At 39.5% G+C, this 17,836-nt stretch overlaps 2 protein-coding genes across 5 annotated transcripts in view; both read right to left on the minus strand.

Annotated features, from left to right (window-relative positions):
- Positions 1–3,819: 3,819 nt before the first annotated feature.
- b3gnt7 (UDP-GlcNAc:betaGal beta-1,3-N-acetylglucosaminyltransferase 7) lies at positions 3,820–7,237 on the minus strand. Its single transcript, XM_004067954.4, has 2 exons — positions 7,065–7,237; positions 3,820–6,293 (listed from the first exon to the last, which is right to left on the minus strand). The coding sequence occupies exon 2, from the start codon at positions 6,290–6,292 to the stop codon at positions 5,033–5,035; it is 1,260 nt and encodes a 419-aa protein (XP_004068002.1). The 5' UTR covers position 6,293; positions 7,065–7,237; the 3' UTR covers positions 3,820–5,032.
- Positions 7,238–15,942: 8,705 nt separating this feature from the next.
- armc9 (armadillo repeat containing 9) overlaps positions 15,943–17,836 on the minus strand; it is a 30,061-nt gene continuing 28,167 nt past the window's right edge. For all 4 annotated transcript variants that reach the window (XM_020702342.1, XM_011473967.2, XM_020702341.1 and 1 more), the window contains one exon: positions 15,943–16,923. The gene's annotated coding sequence lies outside the window, so the exon portion shown is untranslated. The remainder of the gene's footprint in view (positions 16,924–17,836) is intronic.

The raw sequence follows: 17,836 nt of genomic DNA on the forward strand, positions 1-17,836 counted from the left end.
GAACTCTTGTGACTTCATTCAGCCTTCAACTGGGCACAGTTTTCCATCAATCCTGGTTTGTTATTGGACTTTGTTAAACAGCAATACCGACATTACTCTGAATAAATAAACAACAAATCAAAGATAAAGTCTTCTTAGGATGAACTTGATGACCCACACTGATGAATGACTCGGCCACACAACCTTGAACGTCATTTCACTCTGAGGTTTGACATCAGATTGTTTCACCATTGTTCAGAACAAAGGCAGAATTGAAATAGAAAAACCTAAAACCGTGCTTGTTTTTTTTTCCAACACTATTCTCATGAAAGCTAATATGAGGAGGTCAAGTTTTTCTTTGTTTCTTCTCCTTTTCTCTGTCTGATTGTAAAAAAGAAATGTACTTCTAACCCACTTTTTTAAGGAGGTCAACTTATGCTGCATATCATGTTTACATACTAGCAGTATCCACCTTTGCAGTTTTACTGTAAACGATGAAATGATCCAATTACTTGGTGGATAAAACTTAAACAGTATAAAATGTCACACCAAGTCAAAAATAAATGAACAGACACAAAGAAAGTAATGTTTAGTTTAAAAACCATCAGTAATGTATTCAGAAAAAATCAGATAATCTAGTCTTTACTGCCACACCCAGGATGTATAAAAAATATACTTTAATCTCTGTGTTTCTGGTATATCAAGCTTCCTTCCAAGAAGCAAATTCAACAGTTGGGAACTAAGTGGTTGAAATTCTTCCTTGCAGTCACATGACTGAAACACCTTGCAGTCATTGAATTGACAATGAACTCTTGTTAAAACCAGATATTGTTGAGGGAAATGTGAGGCCATATTAACCCTTGTGCTATCCTAGGCACTTTAACATTGGGAGTTGGGTCATCTAGACCCACTAGACAGTGCGATGAACCTTTTTTCTTCAATAGTTTGTGATCTTAACTGGTGTCCATGGATTACATGAAATCTTTCCACCTTTATCCACCTTTGTCATGGTAGGAAGAACACGTCAATGTAAGGGTGGGGTTTTACATGGCTTCTTTTCAAAACAAAAGACTCTGTATGACTTGTGCTGCACTTAAAATACTTGGATTTTGTTCAATAATTGACAGTTTAATTTATAACCCAGTGCGCTGTAACCCTTGTGCTATCCTAGGCACGTTAACATTGGGAGTTGGGTCATCTAGACCCAGTAGACCAGTGGTCACCAACCCTTTCGAGACTGAGGGCTATTTCATAGGCACTAAGTGGTATGAAGGGCGCCACAGGACCTGTTTACTTTACCCCCCCCCCCCTCGCACACACAAACACAATTTGAAGACGTCCTTTTGTGTGCCCTATTTTTATTTGCTCATTTTACACACAAAAACATGCATGAATTTTCTAGGCTCGTATTACATGGGGGTGAACTCAGTTGCAGAAGGGGGGGTCTAAATCCAAAACACACTTTAGGTTGCGGGCCGAATAAGATAAACATTTATTGAACACACTAAAGCTTAACTTTTAAAACTTTAACTTAACTTTAACTTTTTAAACATAAATGTGAAAATCATGTTTAGGTCTCATAAAACATCAAAAACTAAATTACAGAACTCATCACTGGGATTACGCCAAAATTATTTGGCATTTTCCTAATTTTGTGCAATACCAACGGTAAAAATTCTCCAAAATCCTCAAAATCACAAACAAATTGTCTATTGTTTATTCATGGTCTGAAAAAGTGCAGCTGTTTTCCAGCCTGCATTACCTGCTGTCTTTATTTATACGTTACTATCACCAAGTAAAAAAACGTAAAAATAAATGTATATGGAAAAAATACAGACAAGTATTAAAAATGTCCGCAATATTTACAAGTATGAATAAAATTCTTTGAAATTACAATCAGTGCATTAATCAGAAAGTCCAGATTTTTGTCAATTAATTGTTATCGAATTTTAATTGTATTCCAATTTAAAGGGTTAATGTTGATATTTTTCGATTTGAGCCAATTATGTAAAGAAGACCAAAACTCTTTTACATGAAAACATTCAAAGAAAAGATGTTCTACAGTTTCTACATCATTTCCACAAAAGATAAAAAGATCACTATCCCAGTTAAAGCGAGAATGTAAAAAATGATTGGAAGGGTAAATATCATTTAACGGGAATGCTCAATCTTCACTAATTCTTAAAGGTGAAACCTCAGATTAATGGATTACTCAACCGTCTCAACCTATTCTCTAAATCTTTACATCACATGAATCATAAGAATTTCCAGACATTGTGTAATTTATTTGATCTATTTAAACTTTTGTTATAGACCCTTATTTTTATTGATTATTTTTTTAGGTCATATTAATAATAATAATCCATTTTATTAAAAGCGCCTTTCAAGAAACCCAAGGACACTTTACAAAACAAAGGTTAAGGTTATATTTTTTTTCGTATTTGTTTTTTTGTCTACCTTTATCTCAGAGATATTGTTGTCATTGACAGACATGCCATGATTGATTGTTGAATATTTGCTTCAATTAAAAAAAATAAAAAAATTAAAATTGGCGCATTCCCTGCGGGCGCCACAAGGGATGTTCGGGGGCGCGTGTGCGCCCGCGGGCACAGGGTTGGTGACCCCTGCACTAGACAGTGCGCTGAACCTTGATGATTTGTGATCTTCACTGGTGTCCATGGATTACATGAAATCTTTCCACCTTTATCCACCTTTGTCATGGTAGGGAGAACACGTCAATGCAAGGGTGGGGTCATCTCAGATAGCACAAGGGTTAAGTACAAATTTTGGCTGTGCTTACTGACCTCAAACGGATTTTTGTGCTACACAGTGTTTAAAGGTCTGTCTAAACGTTTGACTTTGGTAAACTATGAAGCCGCACTGCTTGTTGGATAGTTGGAGCATTACCTGGCAGAGTGATCCAAACTGTGCATCAGCTTTTTTGGGAATGAATTGAGTAAAATTTGACTTGTTGGACTGTTTAGTCTTGCTATTTAGTCAGAAAAATACATAACTTTTTCAAATTAAAAACGTTTTATTTTTCTTTAACTAGAGAGCCACATGTGGCTCTGGAGCCATAGGTTGCAGACCCCTGACCTAGGTCATAATGTAAAGATACTAAGTCAAACATGTGTCTCAAAATCTCAGTATCTCAGAAATGTGACTAAGTCAAGTAGGTGAACTAAGCTAAACAAACAGGCAAAGTTCTAAATCAGAATTTCAAAAAAATGTCTGCATTTTCGAGTCATTTGAAAATCATGCAGGAAGCCAGTTGCTGGGTGACTTGGTTGATGGTGAGTCACTCAGACAGTAATATTGGAGCTAAAGGGGACAGGTAGATGACATTTGAGGATTCCAGCACATGCTCATATTGTCTGTTTTAATATACAAAGGCATGGCAATAAATATTTACAAAACAGAAGAGTATTAAAAGAATTTAAAATGTTTTTCTGTTGAAATGACCATGTGTAACTTGAAGGTTTATTGTGTTCTAAACACCCACACAAACAGAGATATTAAACAAAGCTGTATTGTACAATTTAGTTTGAACTTTTCTTAAATGAAATATATGAATGTCAATAATTTACTCTTTCAATTATTTTATATTTTAAGAAACTTTTACTTGGAAACGCTAGTTGTGTATAAAATACCTTAGATGACATTTCTCAGCTGTGCTTTTGATAGGTAGCGTATTTATTTATTCTATTTTATTTTGTTATATTTTTTTTTATTACCTTAACCAAATCTAGTTAGTTGCATGATAAAACTCTGGAAATATTTGGGTCATGGTGTTTTACAGAGATGTGGGATTCTGATAGGCTCCATATCAATAAAAGAAAACTATTTTGAACATTTTTATTCACAAATTACATCCTATGCAATTTTTACACACATTCACATAATTTAGACATCATCACATACTTCAATAAAGGTATAGATTATCATGTAGAACTTCAAAAACCTTTGTGTTCTTGTTGCATTAAATTAAATGTAAGAACCACGTGCATCCCTTTCAACTGGGGAAGCAATTTAAATGATAAAATAAGCTCGTACCAGCAAACATTTACTTCACAGTGTCTTGTATGCTTTGTGGCAAATTCATATCAAATACAGCACATTCAAATCCACAGACAGCTGGGTTGAAACATGATAAATATTCTGGTTATAGTTTGCAGTAGTTTCAAAGCAGGAGACACTCACATCCAATTGCCCCTTTTCCATACCGGGAGTACAAACGTATCTGAAATTCCAAAGGGGAATTCAACCATACGATACCACTGAGAGAAGCCAATGATAAGGGTATGTTTTAGTTAGACTTAAGTGAGGTAGAGAGTTGTGCCTTCATCTAAAGTGAAATCATTGTCACATACCTTATAGCTAAAGAGTACAGCACCTAGAGAAAAGAAAGTAGATTATTGATTTTAACCCCTGTTTTAGCCTTCAAGTTAACCTTACCTGATTCCTTCTTTGTGATATTTTTGCATGCATATAATAAAACAACTAAACATATAGTTATTTAACATGTTTCCTCCTAAAACAAAATTTAGTGTTGTTCCAGTAATGGGCTCAGTTTCAGAGTGACAGGTGACCATGATGCTAGTGTCAAATTCAACAAATCCCCTCAATATAAAAAACAAAAAACTCTTCTCACCACAAAGTATGGAACAAGGATGAAACAGAAGTATTTCATTTGTAATAAATGGAGGGGCCTTGCTGAATATTTTAACATCATAAGTTAAAGACATAAAAAAAAAAAAAAACAATGTCCTCTTTGGTTTGTCCAGTAGTCCCATTTGCTGTATCTGCATTTTAAAGCTGATCGTATGAGTTCTTCCAAATTAGAAAACAAAAACAAGAAAGTCCCAATTTACTCAAGGTTTGAGTAAATTCCTCCAGGACTGGCGTTGGTGTGCAGAATCAGCAAATTCCAAGATTCCCCTGGTCTCTCTCCACATAAAAGAGAGGGATTTGGGAAGTTTGCCACACCTGTACTGAAATTTTATTCACTTTTTTTGCATTCACTAAAGTGAATCTCAGTTTTCTTTTCTATCGGCTATAGAAGTTCAACTTTCTGTGAGCAGACCAGGTCACTGTTGACCAGATGCCACATGTGCATAAGCTCTGGTGGAAGCAGTTTGTGCACCACAATCATGTTTTTAAAGAAACAAGGCTCTCTGTTCAGCCTGCTCTTTCTATTCTTCACTAAGCCAAACGTCTTAAAGGCATTGTGTTTCGTCGGGGTCACGTGGAGCACCTCCAGACACATGCCCAGGAAGACATCATCAATTGGAAAAAGCTCCAGTGTATTTGCAGCCCTATCAAGTCTCCTGGCCAGAGGCCCATCCATGAGGAAACCCCCTCCGCCTGCATACGGAGGGTAGTAAGTTTCATTGTACAAAGCCTCTGGGATGTAATATTTGTTTTCCTTTTTGCGAATGGGCTTAGCTTTTACAAGAACGTCCCCTACGAACATGTTCTTTTCGTTTTTGATGCTTTCCAGATACTCAAAAATGTTCTCCACACTGACGAAGACGTCATCATCTCCCTTGAAGACATAACGCACGTTGGGGCAGTAGGTGTGGAACCACTTGAGAAAGTGAGTCTCTTTAAGTGTCAGATTGAAGAAACTATCTAAGAAGTCCCACTGGAGAATGTCCCCATAGATTTTGTCTTCATATTCCACTAGTTTCTGATGGTTTTCTCTTTCTGCTTCGTTGGAAGGTTTGCCAAGGAGGAAGAGAGTCTTTACCCTCTTACCATCTAACACTTGTTCTTTGCCCCAGGTTTTTCGAATGACCTCTCGACGGTCGTGCTGCGTTGCCACGGATTTTATGACAATGAGCAAAAATATCTCCCCTGAACACTTCTCTGGGTGGTTAAAGACCATGGGAAATAAGCGACAGTGGCGATAAAGCAGGAACTGCTGGAAGTTGCTCCCCAAGTCTCGGAACCACGACTGTTGTGAGAGGTTGAGGTTGGGACTACAGTTCAAGGTGGTCACGTCCCAAGAGGTAGGGCTGAGGCCCTCAGTGGCAGGAAGCTTTTCAGAGGGAGCTGTAACTATCAGCTCTGGCTGCTGCTTCTGCTCTGCGACGTCCCAGAAATCTTTTACACGGACCGAAAAGATATGTTCCTCTTTTAGGGCCGCATTTGGCTCCACTCCATCAGAAGCATGCATGCGAACCTGCCTCTCCAGCTCGAAGCGAGACTTCATATCGATGCTCCCTCTATGGACGACAGTCAGAGCCACAGCAGCCAAGAAGAACATGACAGTTGCTCTCTTGCAAAATCTCCAGCGTTCACGATTATTCATTCTAGGAAAAAAAAACAGAAGGAAACAGGATCAGACACATTTTCCTGGAGTTTATATTTAAATTAGCGTTTCAAAATACAGTTTTTGTTTTACATTCCCTTTTCAGAATTATTAGCTGGGTAAAAAATGCCTGTGGCTTTTAGGTAATAATCATATAAACACATTTTCATTACAAATATGTGTAAAAATGTTATGTCACAAAAGCAAACAAAAGGCAAATCAATGTTTACAACCTCAATTTGATTACAGAAAAGGTCTATTTAAAATCAGTATGACCAAATATCATGCTAAAGAATGCCTGAAATCTAACAGACGTTCTCACATTTTCATCATGGCAGGCTGGCCCCTATCACTCACAGAGACATTCCTGTGTACCCCCAACCCCCCCATCCACAACTGTGGCTAGTTCAGGGAAGAAGTTGGGAGAATATTTAAATAAAAAAAGGATGTAGAGTCCATCCAGCCAGCTTTACATTACCATGGAAAAAGGAAGACAAACTTATTTGCATGCAACATACAAAATGTAAATAAAATAAATAGGGGAAAAATCTTAAAACAAACCATGAACAAGTTCTAAATGTGGTTTTATGTCTCATTTTGAAGAAAAAAATACAGTAAAAAAAACGAAATCACTGCATCTTTATAGTTTAATAGTTTCAAACTGTCATCTATCAAGATGAATGAAGAGACTATCCTTCCTTATGAGTGTTGAACAAACTTGCTGGTACAGATAATAATAGGGAAAAAAAAGGAGGAAAGAAAGGAAACTTACTTTCTCCGTAATGCTTCACAAATACGAGAAACGGAACCAAAACGGTTTACTTTTCTTCGGTTGGTAAATAAAATATAAGATTTATCCTTTAATGAAGCAAGTGCTGCTGTCCTCTTGCTCCTGGAGGGAGGATGATCGCTCGGAATCTGCACCGGCGTGGTGCACGAGCTCCGCAGCTTTTAAAGGCTCCACACTACGCGTGCGCGTAACCTGCGTACCAGGATGTGGAGGAGAGATGGACGCAAGACTGCAAAATCCCTTTAAGACAAAGCAAACAGACGGTTTCTTTGGTTAATATCTTTAAAGGCTGAGCAAACGACATGTTCTTTCCATCCTCGTCTAAGATTATTTGAAGTTTATTTTTTCTCATGGTAACTTTAGTCCATCCAGTCTAAAGTTAGTAAAACCCTGAATAGGAAACACGTTCTTTTAAAGGCGGAAATCTTACATAAAACAGAAAATATCACTTAAGAAATAAGCCCTTTGAGGTCAGAAGGTTTTATTATTATTATTATTTTTGAGCAATACTTACAACACTGACTCTATATTTTCTAAAGATTTCCTTACTTGGTTTGTCTTAAACTCAAAATGGCTTAAATTACTCCTGTTAATAATATCAACACAGACATAATTCAATATGTAAGCACATAAACATTTAAAATTATTTTTTGTTGATAAAAAATAATTCTCTCCTTTTCCCTCAAAAATCTGAAGTTCAAGCTCTGACAGTGTATGTCAGAAAATACCTTTAGCAATGAAACCATTTTTTCCCTGATGAACGTGTTTGTTATATCTCACAGATTGTGCTGTTTGTCGACGAGAACAAGGTTCAAGGTTTTTTTAATCCTTTTTACAAGTAGAGAAACGAACCATCAAGACCAGCATCATACAACCAGCATGAGCCTTCTGATGTAATAAAAGCAAATGGAAATGGTCTAATCTAACTTGCTAAATATGTATTGATATTCAAATGATTTTGAAACAAATAGTACACTTTAAAACACATGTTGAGAACATTTTGGTACAGGAAATAAGCTGCAGTAAACCAAAGTTTAAATGTGTACAGAAAATCTCTATTTTAGCATAAGCATTAAACTGTGAAAGTGTCTCAAGAGTTCCAGGATTTACAGTACAGACCAAAAGTTTGGACATACCTTCCCATTCCTTTGAATGAGAAGGTGTGTCCAAACTTTTGGTCTGTACTGTCTTTTAAATCATTTGATTTAAGAAATTAAGAAAAAAACTTTTTTTAAAGTATTTTCTTTGCAATATTATTTGGTTATTGATTCATTATTGATTTTCTATAATCTAAAATACTGTTACTAAATATTTCTTTACTTTTTATGTAAAGAACCCAGAGATGGTTATTTGTTTTTACTAATTTCATAAAGACTGTTATTACATATTTTCTGATTCTGATTATTATTATTTTTTTGGTGAAGAACCCAGAGAGGAGTATTTGATATCAGATTGGGTTATTAATATTTTTGTTATGTGTGGCTTTCAGTTTACATTTTGGCACCCCTGCGACTGTCACACTTTCTCTGTTTCAAACTGACACCGGCCCCCGATCAGAGAATGGAAAGGTCAAGTGGCCCTTGCTGGAAAAAGTTTGGGGACCCCTGGCGTAGAGGGTTAACTCAAACATTAGCTCTGGTCTTAAGAGGTTATACACCTTAATGATTTTGACCTAAAAAAATGTAATCTTTATATGTTTTTCTCCTGAAATATATACAATTCCTGCTCTGACATTTTAAATGTAAGTCAGAAGTGACCTTTAACACTGAAGTCTAAATGTTTTCCGGATGAACAAGTTTATCTCACATGTTGGAACAGATTGTGTTGTTCGTCAGAGAGAACAAAATTTATCATCAAGACCAGCATCATATACAATCAACATCAGCCTCTGAGGTGATAAAAGCATAAACAAACAGTCCCATCTAACTTGAATATCTGTTAATATTGAAGTGATGCTAAAAAAAATTTAAGATTTAAAATTTAAAAGTTGAAAACATTATGATATGGCTACAATTAAAGTTTGAATTTGTGTGGAAATGTTATCATCTTTTAAATTTTATTGTCAAAATGTCTTTCGAGAGTTTTCATGTTAGAGAAAATATTTGCTTGCAAGATGATATCTAAATCTGAGTGGATTTGCATGTTGATATTTGCATGTACTTAAAGTCTCACTCCAATCATCTTCTGATCTTGTGTAAAAGTGTTCCCAGTCATCTTTCAATTATGATTTTGCCGTTTTTAGCCTAAATAATAAAAAAAAAAAAAACTGTTATTTTTTAGGACATAATTTCTGCAGAGCAGCAGTTATTCTGAATTCCCCTCCAAGCTGTTGTCGAGACAGCGTAAAGGCCCGTACACACCGGGATGAATATTCGCCAGCCGTTATTCGCCAGTGTGTTCACACCCAGGCGATTTTCGCTGACGATGAGCCGAGCGAACATGCAATTTCATTCCCTGACATTAGATAGCGCTTAATGTAAAACAGAAATACCCCTGTACACAAGGTGGGACTGCGCAACTTTACGCTTCTTAAAGTCGCTTTTCACTCAGAAGAAGAGAGCAAGTATTTACGCGCTTGTCAGAATCAAACAAAGAAAACATGAATATTTCCAGCACCAGTAGCTCTAGCTCCAGTTCCAGCGATGAAGAAATTATTGTTCTGTTGAATTATGAAAGACGTCGATTTTGGGTACATTCCATAGTTACGAGAAGAACATGGGGAGTTTTATCGACTGGTACAAGAGCTGAAAATGTATCATGAGCGTTTTCGGGGATATTTTTTTCGGGGATATTTTTTCCGTCGGTGAGTGCATCTTCTTCGTCTTATTTCTTCGCGGCAGTGTAGACGCTACTTGGCGTCTATCTTCTTCGCCGTGACGTATGTGTGCTCAGCAAGACAATGTTGTATTTGAGCGCCCCCAAGTTTTGTTTTACTGTAATTTCAGAAGCTCCAGACACGTGTGCAAAAGCGCCATTCTCATTGGTCGTATAGTTTTTGACGCGGCGTGTCAAACCAAAAAAACAACCCCGAGGCGTTTCTTAAAAAATGACGCTTTACGCGTGGCGTTTTCCGTGTCGGTATGCACACTCACATTGGTGCCCTTTGTTTAGTCACGAGGCGTTAAACGTCGGTGAATATCGGGCGCGAAATTCGTCCCGGTGTGTACGGGCCTTAAGCCTGCCCAAACGTCCCATCATCCCTTTGTTTACACATTCTCCTGCCAGCTTACAGTCCCTCACAACCCCAAGATAACATTACTGGTGCAACAAAATGCAGGCAATACCGGAGCTATCCAGCCGTGCATTTTTGAGCCAGAGGCCAACTCAGACGAGGTAAATGAAGATGTTAATGTGTCTATTTGTTAACAAGTGGATGCATCTAAATGGAGTGGAGCAGGGAGCTTGTTACCCCGCCGTCTTTAGCACCTACATCACTGCTACAGGCTTCTGATTCACAACAATTTGAACAAAGAAATACTTAAAAATGCAATTTGAAGATGAATTTTCTTTAGATGTGTCCTCCATTATGAAAAATATGTCTCATCAAACGTGTTGAAAATACCACAACATGATACTTATTGGAGTGGGTGTTTACCTGTGACATCACACAACACACCAGTTTTAAGTCTTTGTGTAGAGACTTGTTTAATTTTCCAAGTTGCTTGTAATGGAAACATACCCCTGAGATGATGAGCTGTCACAAAGTACAGGTTTCTTCAGCTTCCCAGCCATTCAAAGACTATGTGAGTTACCTGGCATCTCATGAATTCTTGTGTGACTGAATGATGCCACATCTAGACATCGCTCAAGTACACATTCTTTCAAAATGATTCACAAAGTACAGCAGAAAAAAGATTGAGACGTTTTTTTTTAAACAAGTTTATCTTGATGCTGGGAAAATAGTTTTTATTTAAGATTAAAAGAATAAACTTTTAGCTCTCTTCTCACTCCTCAAATTGTGTCTAAACTCTGAATAGCTTTGTTTCAATGAAAGAGCAACAAAATGTCTCCGTGGTTCAAAACAGGAATCTTTTGAACTGGACTCAGCCTGTGATTCAAAATCTCTCCTTCCTCTCCTTCTCCCTCTCCATTTCCTGGTTCTAGCCAGCCATCCTTCTCAGGCCCATATGCATCCTGTTGCTTGCTGATGGTGTTTTTTCCTTCACTTTTTCCCCCCTCTCCCCCTGGTTTGTTCTCTGCAATAACTGCAAAAAAGTTAGGTGGTGATGGACAAGTGAGTAATCCTTCCTTGCCTGATAAAACAAAGTCAGTTACGTCTGAAAGAGATGTCAGCTACCAACAAAAGCCACATTTTTTAACCCTTGTGCTATCTTAGATGATCCCACCCTTGCATTGACGTGTTCTTCCTACCATGACAGAGGTGGATAAAGGTGGAAAGATTTCATGTAATCCATGGACACCAGTGAGGTTCACAAATCATTGAAGAAAAAAGGTTCAGTGCACTGTCTGGTGGGTCTAGATGACCCAACTCCCAACGTTAAAGTGCCTAGGATAGCACAAGGGTTACACTCAGTGTTTTGACAGTACAACAATTATTGTTCCTTGTTCATCTAATTGTTTTCCAAATCAAAAAATCTGATAAAAAACAGCTAAAAAACAAAAACAAATGTTGCACACAGGCTTACGGGGCTCAGGGAACTGGATGGGTGGTACATGCTGGCGGGGCTCACTGGGGGCGTCTCTCTTTGGAGTTGTGTCGGCGCCCTCCATTCCATTTTTCTCGCATATTAGAAACCTTGATTCATTTAGGGCCTTGTGTGGATGGTCTGGTGGAGGGGGGGAATGGTGAAACATCTGTGCTCATCTTTCACTGGTCCGCCCCACAATTTTAACTTCCACTTTAGACACCACACACTGCATGTTAGCAGCACACACACAGCAAATACACACCACACACAGAGGGACGCCGGAGGGTGTGTGTGTGTGTGTGGGGGGTGGCGGGGGGGGGTGCTCTACTGCTTGGCAGCAGTGGGGCCCGTAACACTGGAGACCACCTATTTTACCTGCAGCACACACACAGTACACCCACACCACCATACATCGGTGGGGTTGGGGAGGGGCGGACTTGTCTTCACCCACCTGTTCCCCTCAGGGCGGGCTGGCTTGTGGGGATCCTGTAGGCTTGATTGGTGTTAGGGCGTGCGGCACTGGGGGGTTAATTGGCCGGAGGGGGTAACTGCGTGGCGACGGGGGGTGGGGGGGTAACCAGAAGATTTTGAGTGTGTATGTGTATGCATGGGTGGGACAGACCGTGGGGGCTGGCTCACCGAGATACCTTGGGGCTCTTCCTCACCCATCGCAGAGTGGGGAGGGCATTAGAGGGGGTATGGGAGGAGGGGTCGGAGATCATGGCAGGTGAGGAGGGCTGTAGAGGGTAGAGTAGTGTGTGTGATGTGTGTGTGGGAGGGGGGGTGGTGGAGCTGTTGTTGCGCGGTGATCTCTGGGTTGCTCGGGTCGGGTGCCGGGGCTGGGTTGTGGAGACGAGGCTCTGGCTGGGTGGTGGGTGGCTCATGGGTCCTCTGCGCCCTGGCTTCATCCTTGGCCCGCGTCTCAGTGTCCGGCACCCGGTGGCCCCCATGGCTGCCGGCCGGGGGTTCTCCTGGCCTGGGGGTCCCCCCCCCCCTCTCCTAGTCTGGCTGGTCGGGCTGGCGAGGATCATGTTCCCCTTACGAACACACGGTTCACTTCGGCAGCATGCATGCATCTCCACCCCCATGTGCACGTGCACACTACCAAACCGCCCCCTCTCTGCTTCATCCCTCCTCCGAACCCAAAGCATATTGATGGACAGATGTCTTCTGCTCATCTTCGTGCATGTAATATTTGCCGTCTCAGCAGATTTGGTATAATTGTTACACATCTCAAATAATAACTTATTCAAATCAGCGCTTGTATCCCCCACTTTCTCCACCTCTCTTCCGTTTATGCCCCCCCCGCCCCAACCTTTTTCCCCACTCCCTCCCCACAAACACTAGATGTAAAAAATAATAAAAAACAAAAACCGCTTCTCCTTCACATCGAAAGGAGCCAGTTGAGTTGGCTCGGGCATCTAGTCCGGATGCCTCCCGGACGCCTCCTTGGAGAGGTGTTCCGGGCATGTCCCTCTGGGCGGAGGCCCCGGGGAAGACCCAGGACACGCTGGAGAGACTACGTCTCTCGGCTGGCCTGGGAACCCCTCCGGGTCCCCCCAGAGGAGCTGGAGGAAGTGTTTTTCACATGTTCTTTAAGCTTTTTTTTCATGATGGATTACACACATAAAGAAAATTAAGCATAAAATTACAATTCTGACTATTTACTTATTCAAATTTTGTAAATTAGGAGCAGACACAAAAATGCAGTTGGGAAATGCTTGTAGGTGCGATGTAGAAGCTATTACGGCAAACCACAAGCTCCCACTCCAATCTGATTCATCTACTCTTAGATGACCAGATCCACGTCCGTCTTCATTTTCCCCTTTTGAGCTGGCGTCTGGCTCTACACTGTACGGCCGGATAGATCTGATATTGCTTTCCATTGGTGTTGTTGCACCGGTGATGTTAGGTTGGGGTGATGTGGGGCTGTGAGCTAGTGGGAGAGCATGTAAACAGATGGATGATGGGAAGGGGACAGCCTTACTCCGCTCCAACTATGTCGCCAAAAACTCAGAGGTGAATTTCTGATTAACTACTGCTGCTCTGCATAAACTATGTCCAAGAAAACCACAGTTTTTTTTTTTAATTTAGACTAAAAACAGCATATTTGTAATTAAGAGACCACTAGAAACAATTTTACAATAAATTCAACAGATGATCGGAGTGGGATTGTGAAGAATATTACTACAAACGTATACTGATGAAAAAGTTAATACGTTTAAGAAAGCTGTTATAAAGCAACAGTGCAAAAATAAATATAGCTCCCAGGTTACAGGACTAGGGGTCTGCAAGGTGCTTCAACCACTTCACTCTGCCTGTTCTGACAAATGACTTTGTAAAAGTGGTTAATCATTACTTCCTTGGTTACATTTAAGTCACATAAGAAATGAATTACACCCGTTGTCTAGAAATAGAAACGTAACCATGGAATCTTTGACCTTAGCTGGTAGAGTTACCTACCACAGACACCTAATCAACACTCCCCCTTTATTCTGGTTGTAGGTTAAAAAAAGGCTTATATAGCAAAAAGGCTTGGTAGTTCAAGGTGGGGCATTGATAAGATGTAAAACAGCGAAAAGGAAACTTTTGAGGAAATAAGTGATGCTCCAAGTGAGATTAGAAAACGTTTTGACAAGGGCTTACTTTTGAATTTAGAGACTGAAACTGAGAACTTTGAGAAGTCTTCAGGTTTGGGGGATTGCTGCCTAAAAAGACAAAGGAGGTCTGATGAGAGGGTGCGATAATTGCCCTTTGAACCAAAGGTAAACACTGGCCTCCTTTCTCAGTTAAAGGTTTTAGCAAAAATCCCATCTTTGCTAAACAATGTTTTTGAAGATAATTAAATACACATCTGTGTATATCTGTGTATTTAATTATGTGTTACATTTGTAAAGTCACACAAAATTATTCTTTTGTTTTGAGGGATAAGGACATTTTGGATGCATTTATGCACATCATTTCCAGCAGTTCTTGTTCTGAATGTGGGATGTATTTATTTTTTTAGCATGGTTTTAGCATGGCCATGACTGCCTCACTGTTTGAGCCAGAGGGTGCATCCAGCATGCTGTTGGTTTAGGTGTCATACCCCCCAGAAAAGAGTGAGTCATAGTTTCATAGTCGATGCTAGAATGGCCCTTGTTGGAGCTTTGAAATCAAAATGGCGCAAGCTCTGTCAAAGCTGCAGAACAAGCAAATGAGTTTCCTCTATCAGTAACACATTTCTGTGTTAGCACTGGGATGTCCTACTCTGTGATACAACGACAGAGCTTCCTCTAGACTGTTGTTGTATATTTTTGCAGGGACGTGTCTTGTTATAATTCATTTTTTTAACCTCAAATTTGTGTAACTACAACCTGACTTTGGTCTAGTGCACACGTTAAAAGTGCAAGTGGGTTTCCCTTCTAAAGGTTAGTGGCTGTTTTGTGGGCATTCCTGAGAAGGTCAAAAATATAAAAGCTGAACTCCAAAATGGCTTTGCATTTGAATGTGTTTGTGCAGAGGCCTCCTGGTCCTTTCAGATTATGCATTTTAAAAGGCAGGGTGTCCTTTTCTGTCTCCTTCAGTGCTCTTAACCAAAACAACCAAGCAGAGCCTGAAAGGGAAGACAAGTGTTTATGACAAAGTGCAGCTGTGAGCGCCGACTGTCCAAAAGGTCTGAACAAAAAGACGCAGGAGGTTTAGGAGACGGTGCAAAAGCTGTTTTTTTTCTTTTCTTTTTTGGCTGCCGTTGCCTTTGAATTAGACGTGTGCATGGCTGTCTAGTCATAAACACAGCTGAACCGGGTGCCGTTGGTGACGGTTAAAGGGCCTCAGCCATAGTCATCACTCGTACTAAAGATGAGTGTTGTTGTCGTTTTGGGCACCCATTGCAATAAAAGAATCACATTTCCCAAAGGCTGAAAATGAAAATGTAATTCAGTTACTAATGCATGTAAACTTTAAAGTTCAACTGCCCCCCGCCCCTTTTTCCTTTTGGTCTTTTGCACTTTTGTTTTGAGTAAAAGCAGCTGCTTCCTTTCTCTCGCTGTTACAGCTGGACAGTTCCAGCATGGCTCAAGCTCAGGGTTACACGGCCACCTGGCCACGTGCGTCAGCCTGTCATGTGTGGCCTGTTTCCTCACATTGTGCTGAGGCTTTAGTGTTAACTGCTGATATGAAATCTCACATGAGAGACGTTTAGAACCCTGAGCAAAACTATAGACACAACGTACAGCAAATATCACACATTTATTTAAAAGACACTCGAAACGCGTCATATATCAAAATGTTACATTTAAAAATGAACGACAATAAAAACACAGCACAACAAAAAATGCAAATCACCACATCAGGAAACTGTGCAACTGAACAGTACAAAAAGTTAAATTAACAATATCTCCTTCTTTTTCCTTTCGTGGTGAAACTATTTAAAATCTCTTATCTGACCAGAACATCTTTTTATCAACTACCTCTCATATAAGCTGTGTCAGGTAAATAAAGCATTATTTTAGAACTGGTATAATTGTTTATCATCACAAACAGACATTTCCCACATAAAACAATACAAATGAAAATATAACACTTTTTTTTGGAGGGTAATGATAGAAATGTGACTGGTTTTTGTCAAAATGTAAGTTAATCTAAACTGTACAATAAATAACGCCATATGTTTACATTAAACCATATTTACCTTTTAAACTCATACTGGCTGAGTTCAAATGTAGTTACAAAGAGAAGCAGATCTGTGCACATATTTTATGCAAGCTTAAGAAAACACGAAGAGCTTCATCAAGGCAAACTTCTCTTACATGGCAATAAATTATATAATTTTCCTTCAGTTTAGTTGTAACACAACTTTTATTCTGTTGGACATACATTTTGTAAAATGTAAGTGTTTCCTGTTCCACCTTATGGGAAAATGCAAATGCTTCGAGGTGCACAAGTCTGCCTGACTGGGGGAGGTGATTATTACCTGCCTTCCTATTATGTTACAAAGTAGACCGTGTTGAGGCCAAAGAGGGAAAAATGCAGACCCACAATCCTACACATTGTTCAACCCAGTCCTCGTCCTCCTCTTGCTGCCACTGCTGATCATTAACAATCTGCAGCCTTGACCCCGATCATAACCTGGGGGATGATGTTACAGGAAGCCCGGTGATCCTGGGGAGATAGTGCAACCCCATGGTGACAGCTCCCTCTTCATCTCCTGTCTGAAGATGGAGAGTGTAGAGGCAAAGAAATGGGCAGGGTTGTTAAAATTAACACATTTAATTCAATGACAGCAAACATTTGCCATCTAGATACTGTAAGTAAAGGTATTAGACATTTTTTAATCTAATTTTTACTTTTCTTTTGCCAACAGTTGACTTTTTCAACATAACAAAACACAACAGACTCCTTTCTAAGCTGGCCAATGATTTGTTTTTAGTAACACTGCTACCAAGAGAATGGAGAGTAGTGATAAGAAATCCTGCCTCACATCCTTTGCCTTCTCTGGTTGCTTGCCAACATAAGAGGAACCTGTCATCACGTTTCGAAAACCTGCCTGACCTGTATTGACTACAGTTCCTTTTTTTCCCCCATCCCAGCATCATGGAGATATGACGGGTCCTCTCCTTGTTTGCACAGGCTGTGTGGGTGGCCGTCTCACTCCCGTCTTAAAAGGTGGAGCATGTTTGTCAGCCAAAGCCCTTCTGTATATCAAAGGTGTTCCTGAAGCCAATCTTTTCTCGCTGTGTTGTCACATTGTAAACCTAATTAATAATAATAAAAGGTGCTTGTCATAACATAGAAAGCTGAGCTTTGATTTGAGTGACCTATGAGGCTTTATTAAATCAAAAAACGCTTAAAGAGAAGACAGAGGTCTATTATGTTAGATAACTGTAAGTGACAGAATGAAAAAATCCATAAAATCCTTTTGCATATTTTTTTACATAATGGTGTAGAAAATAAGCCTTAAGCTTAGACAAGCAAGAATTGTGTCCATCACAGACCTGTTACTACTTTTAAGACCCACTCCAATAAAAAAAGTGTTTTTTTGTTTTTAACTTGTAGCATGTTTCTTATGATGGATGACATATAAAGAAAATTAAGACTAAAACTGCATTTCTGATTACTTCTTTT

This window comes from Oryzias latipes, chromosome 4, assembly GCF_002234675.1.
Source record: "Oryzias latipes chromosome 4, ASM223467v1".
NCBI classification, from domain to species: domain Eukaryota; kingdom Metazoa; phylum Chordata; class Actinopteri; order Beloniformes; family Adrianichthyidae; genus Oryzias; species Oryzias latipes.